At 33.4% G+C, this 17,767-nt stretch overlaps 1 protein-coding gene across 3 annotated transcripts in view; it reads right to left on the bottom strand.

Annotated features, from left to right (window-relative positions):
- Positions 1-17,767, bottom strand: part of LOC118182623 (zinc metalloproteinase-disintegrin-like jararhagin) — a 162,261-nt gene that overhangs the window by 80,657 nt on the left and 63,837 nt on the right. For 2 of the 3 annotated variants that reach the window (XR_015040256.1, XM_085813272.1), the window contains exons 8-11: positions 8,283-8,338; positions 4,668-4,727; positions 4,509-4,580; positions 318-481 (exon numbers count right to left, since the gene is read on the bottom strand). Coding sequence is in view for 2 of the 3 variants with exons in the window: in XM_085813272.1 (XP_085669398.1) it covers positions 318-481; positions 4,509-4,580; positions 4,668-4,727; positions 8,283-8,338 (352 nt within the window). In the remaining variant the exon portion in view is untranslated. The remainder of the gene's footprint in view (positions 1-317; positions 482-4,508; positions 4,581-4,667; positions 4,728-8,282; positions 8,339-17,767) is intronic. The other variant, XM_085813273.1, reaches the window with a different exon arrangement.

Below are 17,767 nucleotides of genomic sequence, written 5' to 3' on the forward strand. Positions count from 1 at the left end.
ATTTTATTTATTAACAATTACAATAAGGACAGAAATATTTTATTTTCAGAAATGTCTAGCCAACTAATTAATTTGTAGCTTAAGTTAAAGACTGAGAAAACGCAGAAACGTGCACTAACAATAAAGATCAGTTTGAAAAACTTAATAAAAGCTTCAAAAATTATCTCAATATTTACATAGCATAAGCCACACTGCACAAAAAAATAAGAACAACAAATTTATAAATATGTTTCATATGCTCAAGTGAATGGATATACTACTTAATAATTATCTGCTATAAACGATATACAGTTTTTTAAAAATTTAAAGGCACTTACGTTAATAAATGTGCTGCATCTACAGATATCCGATTTATCTTACGTGCAGTATAATCTTGAAAATCAGATAAAGTTTCATTCATGACAGTATCAAATTTCATTTGATCTTCTTCCCATAGTTCCAAATACACTAGACTCACGTAAGTATTTAAAGGTTGAAAGAGCTGTAATAAAACAATATTTGTTAGATAACAAATCCAGTTAGAAAAGAAATTTTATTCTCTTAGTTAAAATAAATGATCATAAACTAAGAGCGTATGAAAATTTAGAATAAAATTTGTTTCCAATTTATAGAAAGAAATTATATTTAACCTTTATATTAATTTGAATATACAGGATTGTTAAAAAAAGCGAACTGATTTCATTTATTTATGCTTTAGTAAGTCATAGAATTTCAAACCTGTAACAAAGCAAAAAGTGTTCCATTACTAAAAAAGAAGTTTCATTTCTTGTTCAAAATTTTGAGGGATCATAAGCTAATGGATATCTTGAATTGTGGACTTTCGTAGGTTCCGCTGAAAATCTCTCATGGGTTTTGTCCGCTTTCTTTTTCGAAATTTTAGGCTTTCCAAAGTTTTTGTCTTCACACAGACATCTTATGTAGCGAAATTATCTAAATCATCGTCAATTGTTTGATAGAGCAGAATACCTTTTATTTAGCCATTACCATACGGAGGTTACACTAGTAACTGAAAGTTGAGGGGTTATAAGCGTTCTCGTCGTTTGCTCACTTTCTAATATTGCTGTCTCATAGAGCCACCTATTAGCACCATTCTTGAAGTGCAACGCTACAAGTGTGCTTGAAGGTGGTAAACGACCTGGCCCGGAACTGGAGTCTGTGGCACAGAAACAGAAAATTGTACCGCAGCCGGGTGCTTTCCTCAGTTCGGCCGATACTCGGATCTTTATCCTGGTACGAACGTCTGATTGATCATCAAATCGTTATCCGGAAAGCCACTCGAAAATAAGAAATTCTTATATGGTCCCTTCATATGGTATATGGCACATCTGTGAATATGCCATATCTCTGAATTAGATTTACAAAAAAAAAAAAAATGCTTTACAACCACTGTCAGAAGATTAAGACACAATAACACGCCGAACAAATACTAATCCAGAAGTCAAACAACAAATCGTCGGGTCGTTTATTCTCCCATCAATAAATTTCCGAGTTCCATACTCAAGGACCCCATTCCGGATATGAATTCCTGGGGTATTTATAGGATTTCTTGCCAGTGTGGTTTAATTTACATTGTCCAAACTAAGAGAGCCTTAAAATTTCGCGTCAAGGAACATGAGGCATATGTTAGAAAAAAGGAAACACAGAAGTCTGTTGCCCAATATTGTTGGTCCGAAAATCACACTTTCAATTTTTCTGCTGCCAAAATTATTCAAAAAGCATCTTCCATTGGAGAACTGGATTTTCTAGAGGCATTTCACATTCAAAAAAACCTTTCTGTTCTAGTTAACGATCCTAATTCTAATCCATCTTTGCCTTCGGCCTTTTATCAACAGATAGCGCCACTAGCTTACTTTCTGTCCAGGCTTTCTTATCTTATCTGATTATCCTATCTCGTTCATTTGCGCTTTTGCAGCTGACGATGGTGGTTCGGTAAAACCATCGAAACTAGTCCCTGTGAACATTTGAAAATATAACGCTGATTTTTGTTGTTTGACTTCTGAATTCGTCACTGTCAGAAGAGTTTAACCTTTCTTATATGTATCAGCAAAGCCTTTGATTTCAGGGATATCATCTAGCAGCCATTTGGAAGCTCCTTTGATATTTCATCCGCCCATAACGTGTCAGAGGACGTAAAATACAACAGGTAAACTAAAAGGGTAAAAGGAACTAGCAAAATGGACCAAACAAAATAAATGCACCAAACCCCTCTGAGACTCTCAGCTGGAGATACTCTTGCTACTCGCAAGATTTTCGCATGATGAAGGCAATTACATTTACCTTTTAAAACTAACTAGATATCGCTTTCTCTATATTTAACATTTATCATTCATTTGATGTTGAGAACTTGTTCTCATTTGTTTAGTATTTCCACTTGTACACGCAATCAAGCCACCCGAGAGAAATGACGCATCTAGAACCTGACAGAGCACCTTGCTGGCAACTAACCAAAACTTAGAAATGTATTCTTTCAAATGATCAGGAACTCATTTCATTACAATGCCTGAGCGCTACGTCATTTGTAATAAAGCCCTATTGTATTTAGGTGCCATTCAAGATCATTACGAAGGCCATGAAACGTTTTTCTAGAATCATTTTTGTAGTCATAATTATAAAAACTGAGAAATGGCTCTGATTATTTTCAATTTTACAGTAAAACCTTTTACAAACTTTCGTTAGAAAAGTTTTAAATTTGCGATACTTAAATCCTGGTATATTTTGTTATTTATTATAAACTATCTAGGGAAAAGTTTTAAATTTGCGATACTTAAATCCTGGCATATTTTGTTATTTATTATAAACTATCTAGGGAAAGTTTTAAATTTGCGATACTTAAATCCTGGTATATTTTGTTATTTATTATAAACTATCTAGGGGACTGAATTGTTTCGCATAACAGTTTGCTAAATATCTAGTTCTTTGATTACACAGCTGGTTAGTTATTAGTTACTACATATGATGAATTTTGATATTTCGAGTATAAAAAATAATAGCCATAAAAGTACATTAAAATTTAAATTGCTAAAAAAAAGCAACCTTATTCTGGTATAGATTTTAAATAAAAACGGATTCCGAGGGTGATCACACACATATCTTCTTCAGAACGAAAGAAATATTATAAAATATTAGGAATAGTGAACGGTTTTATATGAACGTAACGGCCGGAGCAAAGCTAATGCCAGCGTAGTGCCATGTGTGTAGGAAAATAGTAATGAAACATGAAAAACCAGGATATTAGGATTTTGAAGGATTGGTTTGCAATTAATGTCGGTAATTAGAAAATTCTTTTGTAAATGTGAAAAGCTTCAAGGAAATCAAAATCATCAACTTAAGAAGTTTTATGCTTAACTTTTGCAGAACTGAAGTCAAAATTGTGATCAAGTATTGAATTATGATAAACTACCGAAGATTTGTTTATTTCTCCTTTTCAAAAGAAAGATTCGTTTTCTTTGATGCGAAACTTTAACTCTTTTTTAATTTGTTTGAAATATGACAAACTACACGTACAAGATATGCTATAAATTTAATGAAGAATAGCTTTTTAAGAATCGAACAACAAATTTCACTGACAGGTGAAATGTATTTCTTAGTTGTTTCTTCTTTATTAGTGAACTGGATTTGCTTGAAGATATTTTTCTTTCGCAAAAATGTATCTCCTTTATTAGCTGACATTAACTCAAGTTCATTCCTTCCTAATGCTTTCAGAGTTCTAATATCCTGATTTTTCATATTTCATTACTATTTTCCTCAATAGATGGCAGTACTTCGAGTTCGCTTTGCTCCGAAATTCGGTATAAAAATGCTTTTCTCTCCTCCGATTTCACAGAAAAAAAAAAAAAAAAAAAAAAAAAAAAAGAGAGAGAGAGAGAGAAGCTTGAAAAGCAATTAATTATTTAAAAAAATCGCTTTCTGGTAGGGAAAAGGGAAATCATTGGTCATCAACAAATGAGAGTTCTTCTGTGTTTACATAATGCTTTCGTGAAAATATATAATAAGTATAAAAAAGAAAGGAAAACTGGAAAAAATTATACATAGCATTATCTGTAGAGAAAGACCAGGAAAAAACAAGCGACGCCATCTATTGACAGTAGAAAAAATAGAAATATATCACACAAAAAAAATTGATGATAGAGATTATTGATGGTCAAATAATTAATTAATGTACGAAAGAGTTAATTAAAATTTAAATTGTTTTTTAAATAATTTTTGGCAGACAAATAAATTGAATTTATAGTCTAGAAAGTAATAGTATTAATGGAATAATACATAGTCAAATATGCTGTCCTTTAAAGTAGATTTTTTTCTCTTGAAACTTATAGAAAATAGTTACAATATTATTCCAACGTTTATCGTTGTTATCATGAATTGTGTTATTGTGAACAATATTTCATTTACTAAGAACAAAAGTTTTATAAGGAAGAAAAATAGGATCTAATTTGTGCTGTTATATATTTAACCAACATATTCTCTTTTGTTGAAAGCTGTTAATTACAAAATATTATCTTGCTCACCAGATTTACATAGTTGATTATTTCAAGAGCAGCTGCAGCGATATCTTCTGGTGGAGATTTAAATTCTTCAATCTGAGACAAAAGAATATACAATATATTAACTATATCTGATTACTACGATAATTGCAGAATTTTAATACCTATATAAAATATTCTTACTAAAGTCTGGTCCAGCACAAGAGCTGTTTCTATATATTTATTCCTCAACATTGCTTCTTCCTGATAAAAACACAGCATTCAGTTTCAAAGACAATAAGCCAGAATAAAATACTTAAAAAAATATTCGTACAAGTACATATTGTCCCAAAATAATGTTCGCCCCTTTTGGATGTTAATAACAGAAACTGACTAAGATGACCCGACGTGATATTTCGTATTTGAAGCTGAAAGTAATCATTAAGAACAGGAGAGCGTATGTAGACATTCTATTGTTTTTAGCTCCGTCATAGCTTGAGAGAAAGCAAACATCAAAGTGCGGTAAATAAGAGAGGTGTGCACGCGTTTCGTTTCAAGCAAAGAGATAGGCTTTCAAGTGCTATTAGAAAACTAAGAATGTATTTCAAGGTGCACTTACAAATTTAATATTCCACCGCAATCACGTGTAACAGTTTCAAGATCATAGGGTAAGTCGTTCCACAAAATAGAATCTTGTATTGTTACACCTATAAGATATGTTACCACATATGGTGAAGAATGTTGACGAAGTCCGGTCCACCTTTCAAGTAAACTCGCCTTATGACCAGAATGGTCTTCGTCTCTTCTACATGTGGTATGGGCTTATAAATTTCTGCTAACAGGAAAAAAACTTTGATCTAGGAACACTTTATCGTCGTCACCTAAGAAAAAAGAATAAGGGTCTCACTTTCTTTATCCCTACCCTTAAACTATTTCGAGAGAACTTTCGGCTTATCAGTAATTTAAGCATTCCGATGCCTGAAGAATGCACTTGCAAATATCTACGCCTTCTTCAGAATTCAAACTCTGGCCACCGATATGGTAGCTAGCGTGGCTAATTTATTCTACCGATCGGGGAGGCTGTTGCAGCAACAACGAATGAAGTCTTTGGGATGAAGCTAAAAACTTTGAAAAGCTTACTGTTTGACTATCGTGCTTTTTCTCCTATTAAAATCACATTTCGTTTTCCACCTGTTCTCTAGCATCACAGACGAATGTTACCAAAAGCTGCCATTTCGAATATCTTTAAGATTAAGGTATTAGAAGTGGGTGCGTTTAGTTATTATTCGAAAAGAAGACCATAGGTTGGAGAAACGTTAACGCTTTTAGTTATTAATATTCCGAAGAGACATTATTTTGAGACACCCTCTGTAATAGTAAATAGCCATATGTCATGTTAAAATTCAAATTTAAAATGCTTTCGAAAACCAATTAAGTCATAACAATCAGCTGAACTCTGAGCATATTAAAGTACAATATGTTGTTTTAAATGCAAAATATTAACTTGATTTTAGAATATTAATTAAAATATATAAAACAGGTTAGATAATAAAATAACTGTGTGCTATACGCCCTTGCTAATAGTAGTTCTCTCTAAAACACAATCCGTGACCCATTGAGGATAAACTGGAGTTAAAGTTAGCCAGATAATATAAAAATGTGAATTAAATACAAGACAGTAAGTACATTTATAAGTAAATTTATCAATATAAAAAACAGAGAGCCTAAAAATCAAATGCAGCGAAATTTCTCGAGGTGATCATTTATCTTGCAGCCTTTTCATATCTCAATAATTTTTAAATATAAATAAACAATGTTACTGGATATTCCCTTTGTAAGGCGATAGCATCCGTGAAAAATCAAAATCAATTGGGACCCTGAATGCTGATCTTCAGAAAAGACTGTATATCTATTTAATAGACACCATAATTTTATTTTGAAAAGAATTAAATACAAAATCTTAATTTCAGCTTTAAATGGTAAGACGCAGAGAAACGGCAAATTAAGCTAAAATTTAAACTAACAAATAGATAATAAAAAAAGAATTTAATATTCAGGTTGTTCGAAAAAGATGAACCAAATTCATACAACCACAAAATCTTTAATATTACATATATCTTTAATATTACAAGTATTGGTAAAACATCTTTTGTTAAAATTATGTTGCTAAATTACAAATAGACTATTTCCCTGCATTTCCTATTATGTGGCAGTTGCCAGTATATAGTAATAAAAATCACAAAGAATTTGGCCTAATGCTCACACACATCAACGTTGGTAGATGAAAGATGACAAACGATATTCGTTAATCCATTTTTTACGAGTTTCATCAAGTAAAAGGTTTTGAAAAATATATGTTTTAATCTTTTCTTTCGTGGGAAGGATACTGAACAAGAAAGCCAGTGTGAGGTTTGGTTTCAATAATAATAAATTTTTAAATTTCAGACTATAGTGCTAGCAGTGGTATTAGAACGTGATGGAGTCGTGTAGAAGGTTGCATATGAAAAATAGCAAGTATTGTTGATTGAAAATTCATTGCAAATGTAAAGCAATTTGCCAAACAGCTTGCTGCAGTTCAATAAACAACAGAACCAACGCAATAACTCAATAAAAATACTTGATAAATTCGTGTTTAGTTATTCATATACAAATAAAAAGACACAAAAGGAAGAAAGATAGATGCCAAGAACTGAGCTTTAACAGTAAGGATAGCATGCCATGAAATTCCCAAATCTGTTTCCTACGAAAATCCATATCAGATGATGAAAAGTGTAAGTGGTATAAAAATACAAAACTAAAAAAAATACTGGATAAATTTGTTCATGTGACAAGATTGGCTGCAAGAAGTAATACTCTAAGAAAGTTCTGATGCGCTTCTGATATGGTAGGAATGCTACACTCTACTATTCGTTAGACTTTTCAAAATATCGTGCAACGGCTTTGTCTGCTGCATGATGTAGACATTTTACAAAGTATAAAAATGAGTTTACGGCTTCATCATTTCGTATCGTATATCACACGAGAAAATGTGCTTCATTGCTGAAATCCATCAAATGCTCGACCTATTGGTGGAGGGTCACAAGAAATGACTGCATTTATTTTAAAGATTAAAATTATCGTTGTTTTCTCTCAAGTAAACGCTGGGCTATCTTAGAAACGCTTTAAAAGTTATTTGCACACATACTATAAACGACATAAATATGTAACCTTCTTTATTTCAAAGATAAACTTTTCAAGTTTTGTGTTCGTTCAGTTGGATACCATGCATCACTTGAATATTAGTTCAACGATAGTTTGTTCCTTTTTTACAATAATAATAGCAACAATTTTAAACCTCATCCTAGGACTCTACAAGAAACCTCGTTTGATAAAAAAGTCAGAGGAAAAAGTATCTTAAAAATTAATAAAATAAAATAGATGAGCAATTACAGCTGTCCTTTGGTTTGATTAGTACTACGACAGCCAATCCCAGACCTTCCCCTTTCATAGTAAAATCTTTTAGTTACATTTGATGTTTATTCATATTTTAAAGACATTCCATAAATCCAAAAACTGCTTTTGCGTCGAAAGGTATGATAATTTAAAAATGGCTACACCTTTTCGGAACAGTCTGTATAATATACAATAATGACAAGATGTTTAAACTATTGCTTAACTATCCATTTCATTTATTTTAATAGTTTATTTCGACTTAGTATAACTGTTGACAAAAAGAAATTAGAAGAGTCACACAATTTATGTAGCTGAGTAAATCTGACTTAAATATTATACGTGAACAAGAGATATAAATTATTTCAATACAAACTCAAGGTTTCTCACTTCTGGATAATTGAGCGCAGAATTTTCTAGAATACTTTTCATGCCATCTGTATTTGCTACAAAGTAAAAATTATATTAGAAATTTAGTAATATTCAATAATTTTGTGTAAATACATGATAATAATTTGAGGGCGATTTTAAAAGAATTGGAATAAACAGCAAAAATTACGTGTATATTTCATTTGATGTATTGAAATTTCTATCAATCGTAATATGGTTTCTTTATAGCGAAATAACTTAGTTCCAGAATCAGCCGTTGCCATTTTTTAGCATAAATTGAAAATCATTTTTGCAGATAAGCATTCAGTATCTCATTTATAGGTCTTGTAGCTGTTGTGGTTTCAAAGCACAGCATTTACTTACAACGTTGTGTATTCTTTGCTGACATACTGTGTACGCGACGTTGAAACACTATTTAGTGAATTATGTCTAAATTTTTAAAGTACTATAAAATCAGGAGAAAGGTATATAGAACCATTTATTAACTCAAATAAAGTTTAAAGGTTGGCACTAACTGGTGCTTACAGAAGCCAATAAAAAGAGGTAATGGATAAACTTAAAAAACTGACAACACACTGAATTTTAAATATAGACTCACGGCCTCACAGTTGTAGTATTGCGCAAGCTGGCTGTAGCCAAAGTCAGCGTAAATGGCTTAATGGCAAGTATAACTCAACACAGCAGAAGTCTAAAAATTAAAATGAACCCTGCAACTTCATTTTTAGTTGAAAGTAAAACAGCAGCTAGTTTAAGAAATTGAAAGATTGAATTAGTTTGCTATTAAAGTGTAATATGGGTCAAACAATTAATAAGACAGCACTGGTTATTGAAAAAAGCAGAAAACCTCGTTTTTGATCAAGTCAAGAATCTGTCTCTAATATATCATGGCAACAACAACTCAAATATGACAACTAGTATTTTTATTGATTTCCGTTTCAAATGGGATAGCCACTTGAAAATGAACAACTGAAACGCAGCTGAAAAAAAAATTGTTTGTTTATTAGATAACTGTGTTTATTAATTAACTGTGCAGCACATACACCCTTGATCTCTTTCTGAAAAACATTAGTGTCTTTTCCTGCAAATACAACTTCTAAGATTCAGCCTTTAGACGAAGGTATTATAAAAGCTTTCAAATGTCTCTACAGAAAGGATGTTCAGAGAATAATGAATAGAACTGAGTTTTTGTGAAAATGTTGTCCTTGAAAGAAGATAAGTCGATATATCTGCATGAATACTATAGTATGTAGGATAAAATCTCTTAAAATCAGTTAAAAACTATTTTCGAAAATGTAGCTTTTATGTAGAAGAAGCCTCCGAGGAATTTCAAACCACAGCTACTGTTTCAGACCTGAGTGACGGAAGTTATGAAGATTCATTTTTAGAATGTGTCATCTTCCAAAAATGTTGACATAGATGTGTGTGTAAAAAATGATTCTGAAATTATTAAAGGGACTGTAGCAACTGATAGCGATAGTGATACCGGAAGAAATGATTATATGCCACCATCAATCAAATACAGAGAAGCACTACAAATTCTAAGAAAAATTCTTGAAGCTGCTGATCAAAAACGCTACCAATAGTTTTACAGTGCTGATCAAAAAAGCTACCAGTAGTTTTACAGTACTGATCAAAAAAGCTACCATGAGTTGTGCTGATCAAAAAAGCTGCCAGTAGTTTCACAAAACTAAGAATACAATTAAAATGCTATTGAACAGTATCAAAATAATACAGGTAGAATAGTTGTTTGTAAGAGAGAAAATTCCATCATGAATGTAAAAGAACATTTATAAAGAATTCAAAAATTAATTTCAGAATTACGTAATAGTTTAAATTTAGCATTAGTTTTTAATTATTACTTTAGAATCAGTTAGTAAATTCATTATTAATTATTATTATTTCACTTGAAAACTTTAAAACTGATATCACGATTTTCAACACACAAATCTTCATTTTTTGAAAACGCAGTCGCTTTATGAAATTAAATACGTTTGGAACCGAAGGGGATATAATAAGACCCGGAGACTGTAACTTCATTTGTTTTTTGTGGATTTCTCTGAAAATATCTAAATGATAGCCTACTTCAATGTACGCTGCAGAATGCCAAGTTCCACAAAGGAAAATTCCTTTAATGTACTGCATGAGCCATTAGGCGCTTATATCAAATTTTCAAAACTTGCGGCAATTCTAGAATGAATATTAATAGCAAACTGTTTCAAGTGATGACAATCTAACACTATTACAAGTATTGTTGCGTGCGTACGGGTTCGTTATGAAATGAATGCACAAGTCCGATGAAAAATGAACAAAAATTTATTATTATCACAACAGAAATGCTTAAATTTTCTCAAATTATCATGCAGTATCACAATATCTCACAGTAGTTATCTTTTAACTACTTAAATGTACAATAGAACGTAATTCAAAACAGCTAAAGAACGCTAATCCGCGAATTCGCTATAATCAACAACGGCAGTTTTCTAAACAACAACAAACTATTCAACAACTACAAACTGAGATGTTTTCCTCCTTTTATAAGATTTTAAAATCACGCGCTAGAATTTTCCAGTACTTTCTCGAAATCAAAAAGAGATATTTATTTATTTAATGCACGCGCTCTTGTATTTTCAATTTTCCGGCTTAGCTTTCTTTTAATATTCGTCACGCGCTGCACTGCGCGAGAAATAAAACCATTTAATTTGTAATTGAACTAACATTAGCTTTTTAAATACCAAATTCGTAACACTGCCCCCTTCCCAAGGACTGCACGTCCCGGGCAGTACAATCCCTGGACAGGAAGCTAAACTTACAACTGTGGCATAAATGCAACTGAGGCATAAACATTACATCACAATATCAAACAACATGAACAATAAATGCAATAAATAAAACAAACCAAATGCTATCAAATACAAATCAGATACTAAATGCAAATCAAATACTAAATACAAATCAAATCAAATACACATTTAAAAACAAAAAGGACCATGGTCTTACACTATTTACAATTATTTACATTATGTACTATGGCCATAGTAATGAGCTAACCTGTCGTAATGAACGACTTTAGGTTTAGAGTTCGAAGACTTACGAATCCGAACCATGACGTCATTTAGTCTGTTCAGCACTGTATACGGATCATCCGAAGGTGACTGTAATTTAGGACTCAGTCCTTTTCGTTGAATCGGGTTCCACAACCACACCTTGTTTCCTTTGTTGGATCTATGTCTAGTAGCTCGCGTGTCGTATCTGGTCTTCACTTTCTCCGTCGCCAAGTTGACTCGCTTTCGTGCAGAACGGTGCATCCCCTCAAACCGGGCCTGGACATCTTGGATGTGTTCCTCAGGCGATGAAGGCGCATCCGTAGGGCGACCAAATAGGCGGTCACAAGGCAGACGAAGGTCTCGACCGAAGAGCTTCTGAGATGGAGAATAGCTGGTAGTCTTGCGTTTCTTTTCGACCCTAGCATGATTTCGGCGGCTTCCCGAGCTGGGTCTTTCGGACAAGGCGTCGGCATTTCCAAGTGAGGATCTCTTCTGAGGATGGATAGTCATGTCACCAGATGCTGAAAGCAGTTTGTTGTTTTTGAAGTCTAAGGAAAAATTCTATTTCCTTAAAAAGAACAATCCGAGTATGCATGGATCTGTGATATCCGCCACATAAGCCGTGTGATGGTAGGCGGCACTTCCAAACGTAATGTTTACGTTTAACTTCCCAGTTATGTCGATCTTATCACCAGACGCAGTCTGAAGGGTAACACAGGATGGCGTCCAAATAAGTTTATCTTTAAACTGTTCAGCTAAATCTTTCCTAATGATGGTAACATTAGCTCCTGTGTCAATGATCATATCGCAAGGAACTCCATCGATATTCCCATTAATGGACATTCCGTTACTGTTGCCACTCACTGTATAAATTTTAAGCGCTTTAAAACAAGGTTTTTCATTATCTGGCAACCTCCGTTCCTCGATATGGTCACTAATTTGTTTACTGCGTCGTTGCTGGGAAATGGTCTTATTTTCCGTACCTAGGGATGTTCTGCAATTTCTTCGTATGTGGCCTTCAACTCCGCAGTTCCAGCATTTTAGAATTAGTTTCTTTTCACTTCTGTTCCGTCTCAAGCCACTGACTTGTCTGGTAAAATCATCTGCTTTATATTCCGTACCCTGGGGTGTTCTGCAATTCCGTCTTAGGTGACCTTCACTACCACATCTCCAACACCTTAGAGCCACTTTCTTCTCGCTCCTACTCCGTATCAAAGCGTCGACTTGTCTGGCTAAATCATCTAAACGAGCCATCAGTTGATTCACTGGCTCATGGACTCGCACAGCTCTAACTGGGTAGCGATCTCTACTAGTTGCTTGCTGGGCTGCCTCGAACTTCATGGCGTACAACAGAGCGCTTTTTATGTCCTTTACATCTGCCATTCGAAGAGCTTTCTGTATTTCAGGATCCCGGATGCCGTCGATGAAATATTGCAGCGACAGGATTTCTCTTGTTTCTGTCGGGCACTCCGAAAAGGCGAGGTGGGACAGCCTTTCAACATCCGTGGCGAGTTTCTGGAGTGATTCGGTGGGCTTCTGTTGACGAGATTTTAATTGAAGCCTGCTGTAGTCTTTTAAACACTTCTCCCCAAAGCGCAGCTCCAAGGCGCCGGACAGAGCTTCGAAATCTAACCTTTCGTTTTCGGGAAGAGTCTGAAGGATATCCGCTGCGTCGGCTCTTAAAGAAGCGGCGAGATGACAGGCCTTAGCTTGGGAATCCCATCCATTCGCATCCGCAACGATAGAAAATTGTGTCCTATACACCTGCCAGGAGGTCTTCCCATCATATGTAGATAGTTTCAGAACGGAACGAGCAGGCATCGATAAAAATTTGAAACCTTCAGAATTGTTTCCTACCGTCGCTATGCACTTCTTTAGGCTGTCAACTTCTTTGGCGACGGCAGCAGAAACCCTATCGTCAATTTGTTGTTCGACGGCAGAAACTCTCTCTTCTATATGTTCTTTTACAGAAGAAATTCCTTCTTCTACTTGTTCTTTTACCGAAGAAACTCTTTCTTCTATTTGTCCAACTTTAGTTTCAACCGCGTCTATTCTTCCTTCCATAGCCTCAAATTTATTTTCTATTACGCAGGTAATTTCTCTTTTCATTTCGTCCTGACCTGCTTTCATCTCATTTTTAAGAGATTTCATCTCTTCCTTAACGGATTCCTGGCCCAATTTCATTTCTCCTTTAACGGATTCCTGGCCCAACTTCATTTCTTCTTTAACGGACCTAATTTCTTCTTTAACAGAGTCTTTCATTTCTTCTTTAAATGTAGCAAAGGCTACCATGAATTGTTTTAACTGTTCTTCCATCGCTCTTGTGATTGGCATTCAAAATCCCACTTCTGACACCAAAAATTGTTGCGTGCGTACGGGTTCGTTATGAAATGAATGCACAAGTCCGATGAAAAATGAACAAAAATTTATTATTATCACAACAAAAATGCTTAAATTTTCTCAAATTATCATGCAGTATCACAATATCTCACAGTAGTTATCTTTTAACTACTTAAATGTACAATAGAACGTAATTCAAAACAGCTAAAGAACGCTAATCCGCGAATTCGCTATAATCAACAACGGCAGTTTTCTAAACAACAACAAACTAAGCAACAACTACAAACTGAGATGTTTTCCTCCTTTTATAAGATTTTAAAATCACGCGCTAGAATTTTCCAGTACTTTCTCGAAATCAAAAAGAGATATTTATTTATTTAATGCACGCGCTCTTGTACTTTCAATTTTCCGGCTTAGCTTTCTTTTAATATTCGTCACGCGCTGCACTGCGCGAGAAATAAAACCATTTAATTTGTAATTGAACTAACATTAGCTTTTTAAATACCAAATTCGTAACACTATTATAAAACTTGAAGTTTACCGTTTGTTTGGCGCCAAATAGAGATGAATTTTTCCCAAACACAATGAATTTTTATAACTGAGCATTATTTCACAACGCTTTGTTACGGAAAAGCTGGTGAGTGACCATTTCAAATGTTCGTGAACCTAACAAGATAAGGATTCCCCCGCTAGATAACCTGATTTCGAGAAAGTGAAAATGTTTATCATAAATCTAGTGGTCGCCTGTCTTAGTTCGGACAAAATAAATGAAATCGGGAATAATGTACTGCAGTCGCCTACAAAAAGCGCGAGAGAGGTGACAGGTTTATGCCTTGGAGGAACTAATAATAAAAATTTCTTCTGCTTGGGAAAATTCGTCTCATAAACGATTTTTAAATCTAGCGACATAAACCACAACTGCAATTTCAAGTGACATATTACTTGCATAGAAATGGAATACATTGAGACTCTTTATTATTAATACCTATTCCGGTAACGTCGACAGTTTTTGAAAATGTGCTATGCTTGACTTTTGGATAATACTACAATTTTTGAGCTCAATGAGAAACTTAACTTTCTTTTTGTAGACAATGTTTTTCATGAAGCCCTAAAACAATTTTTGCTGAGCTGGGCTCGAGTCATTTTGTCGAGCAACTAAGTCCTCTACTTAGTTTCCCCTGAATGATTTTACCATGCTGTTGCTATAATGATGGATTTAAAGCCAAAAGATTTAATTCCACATCTTTAGCACTTTCCCAATTATAAGAGGTCGTAAGATCAGATGTCCAGATCACACAAAGATTTAAATGAACCGAATATAAATTTACGCCATTGGATAGATCGGGAGACCTTAAAAAAGGTAAAGCCACGCAAGCTTCGTTGCTAAGTTTATTAGAAGAGCAATAGTTCTATGTTCAATGGATTTCTTTATAACCTTTTTTCCATTGTGTAGAATAAACAAATACGAAGTAAAATATACATAATTTTTTCAGTTACACGGTTTTGGTTAATTTCACTGGAAATAAAAAGAAAACTTACTGATCAAAACATGCTATCAAGATGACTAGGGCGCTCGTGTTAGAAATTTATTTGAAAATAAACAGGGACTTAATGGAACAATTGAAATGATTGTATGGAATTCACATTATATGAGAGAGATACATTAAATTTGCTTAAATAGCTGTTTTACAGATTTTTTTTAACATTTAAGTGCATTTATCTGAAACGTATAATTTAAAACTTAACTTTTTCGTGTATTTTATTTATGAAATAATGTTTTTCTTTAAATTCCGTATACTCAAGAATTATATGCATACGTATAAACAACAATTTTAATTTAATATCGGAATTTAAAGCCGGAGAAAGAAAGGAAGAAACAGGGCTACGAAACAGACATAGTATGTATTTCATAATCCTGAAATGGAACCGATAATAAATAATATGAAGCTTGTGACATTTTATCATAAATAACACAAACAGGAACTATTTTCCTTCACGGAAAGATAGTTACTTAAAGTGCTTCTTTATCCAAGAAAGCGACATTTGCACCTGTGGTCTTGATGGAGACGAAATCGTCTGATCATTGCGCTGCACTTGAAGAAACCTCAATCTGCGCATAAAAACGCAAGTTTTCTAGCTACATAATAGGAAAGCCTACATAAGCTGCAAAATATCATGTCTTTCTTTTCGCAGCTACAAAAAAGCTTCACCAAAGCATTCGAATAATAGCTATCTTATAAAAATGCATTTCTTATAACTGTATGAATGCACTGATACTTCGCGTGTTTAAAAATATTACTTGGGTATTAGCTGCTGGAAAAAGTTCTGTAGGTTAGCTGCCCGTTGCTCAAAATGATAGTTTAACTTGAGTGTAATTTTTAAAATTAGAATGTGCCGAAACCCTATGTAAGGTCCTTAAGGATGGTTAATAAAAATAAATAAATAATAACAAACTATAAGTAATGCATAATTAAAATTACATAAAATATACGGCGGTAAATAAGTATAGTACGATAAACAGGTAAAACAATAAATAAGTTAAAAATAGCAATAAACAGGTAATTAGATAAAATTTTAATTAAAGTACCATAAAAATAAATTAAAAAATTAAAGAAAATAAATAAGCAAATTATTAATAAATTAAAAATTGTACTGTTGCAAATCAGCGTAAATATTCTGTTCTTTTGCATATTGTTATGGATTGTATTTACGTAATTATTTATCCTTAGTTTAAAATAATTTTAGAGCATATTTTTCTTAATCGAGTTTGCGGAAAAGTATACTAATGCTTCTTTCTTGTACAGAATTGCAGAACTTGTGATTCTGAATCTATCAACATTTGAATTGCAAAAATACAACTAGCTCAATTAGAAGCCTAGATATAGGCAGAAACGCTCCTGACCGACTTTAGCGATAATTTTTGTCGCCAAGCTGTCACCATCTGGCGATTTTTCACTAACTTGCAATTTTCTGAATGTTTCCAGAAAAATTTTCCAAGCCGTTCCAGTGACCTTTTCCTAAGCTTTCAGAAGATCGGTATGTTTTACATAAGTAGGATTTCCAAAGCTACCGAATCAGCTGTTTGAATCCTTCAGACACTTTAGATAGTTAATTGAGTAAATCGTGGACTTAAGTGGATATTTGTAACATGCAATATTTATCCCGTGTAAATGAGAATTTGCTCTATGTTTGTGTTTTCCTTGAACTATTCATAGCTGTTTATTTTGCCGTATTAATTTCAATAATTCTGTTTATCTGACTTAGTTATTAGGTTATTAGAATATGGCGAAGCACACAAGGACTACCTGCCTAAACAAAGAAGGATGCTTTCGGCGAGAACTTTCTGCATAAACTGACTTGTATTATTTGGTAAAGGTGACTGAACGAAACCAAAAAATAAATAAATAAATAAATAATAAATTCAAATCTAATAAAAATAAATGAAAATCATAAAAATAAATTAATAAAAAATATAATCAACAGAATCAAACGCACTCATATTTAAGAAAATAATCTAGGAGAATAAATTATAATAATAGGATATGGTACCGAATTGAAAGAATGCATCTTAAAAGCATCCTGAAGAAACATAGAAAGCATAGAAAGAATGCATTTTAAATAGCATTTTTCAAAGTCAGATAAAATCGCTTCCTTCTAATCCATTTAAAGCTTTCTTCACCCGAAAAATACAAGCCGAGCATTTTGACTCCATGAGTATAATGTAGTTTATAAAAATGTCTCTTGCAAAAGGGATAACATTTTGACTTAGAGGCTCTCAGCTCCTCACGTTTACACATTTATTTGCTCTTTTCAAGGAAACTCATACGTATGTGGCTGTTCTGATAACCAAACAGGCTCTCGAACAAGGAAGTGAATGCTAAATGTCTGCAAGACAAGGAAAAGCGTGATTGGTTTTCGCTGTAAGAATTTTGGATTCTTGATTACATTTATTCTGTTTATTTAAGTTCATACATCCATTCTACAGACATACAATCATTCTATTTATTCAAGTTCGTCATAGGGGCCATTAACCATCTTCAAGGGCACAGAGAGTTTACGACACCGCACATACGTGCTAATAGATATCGCAAGAAGAAAAGG

This window comes from Stegodyphus dumicola, chromosome 3 (genome assembly GCF_044657685.1).
Source record: "Stegodyphus dumicola isolate Sdum_Otavi_A_Nest chromosome 3, ASM4465768v1".
NCBI lineage: Eukaryota > Metazoa > Arthropoda > Arachnida > Araneae > Eresidae > Stegodyphus > Stegodyphus dumicola.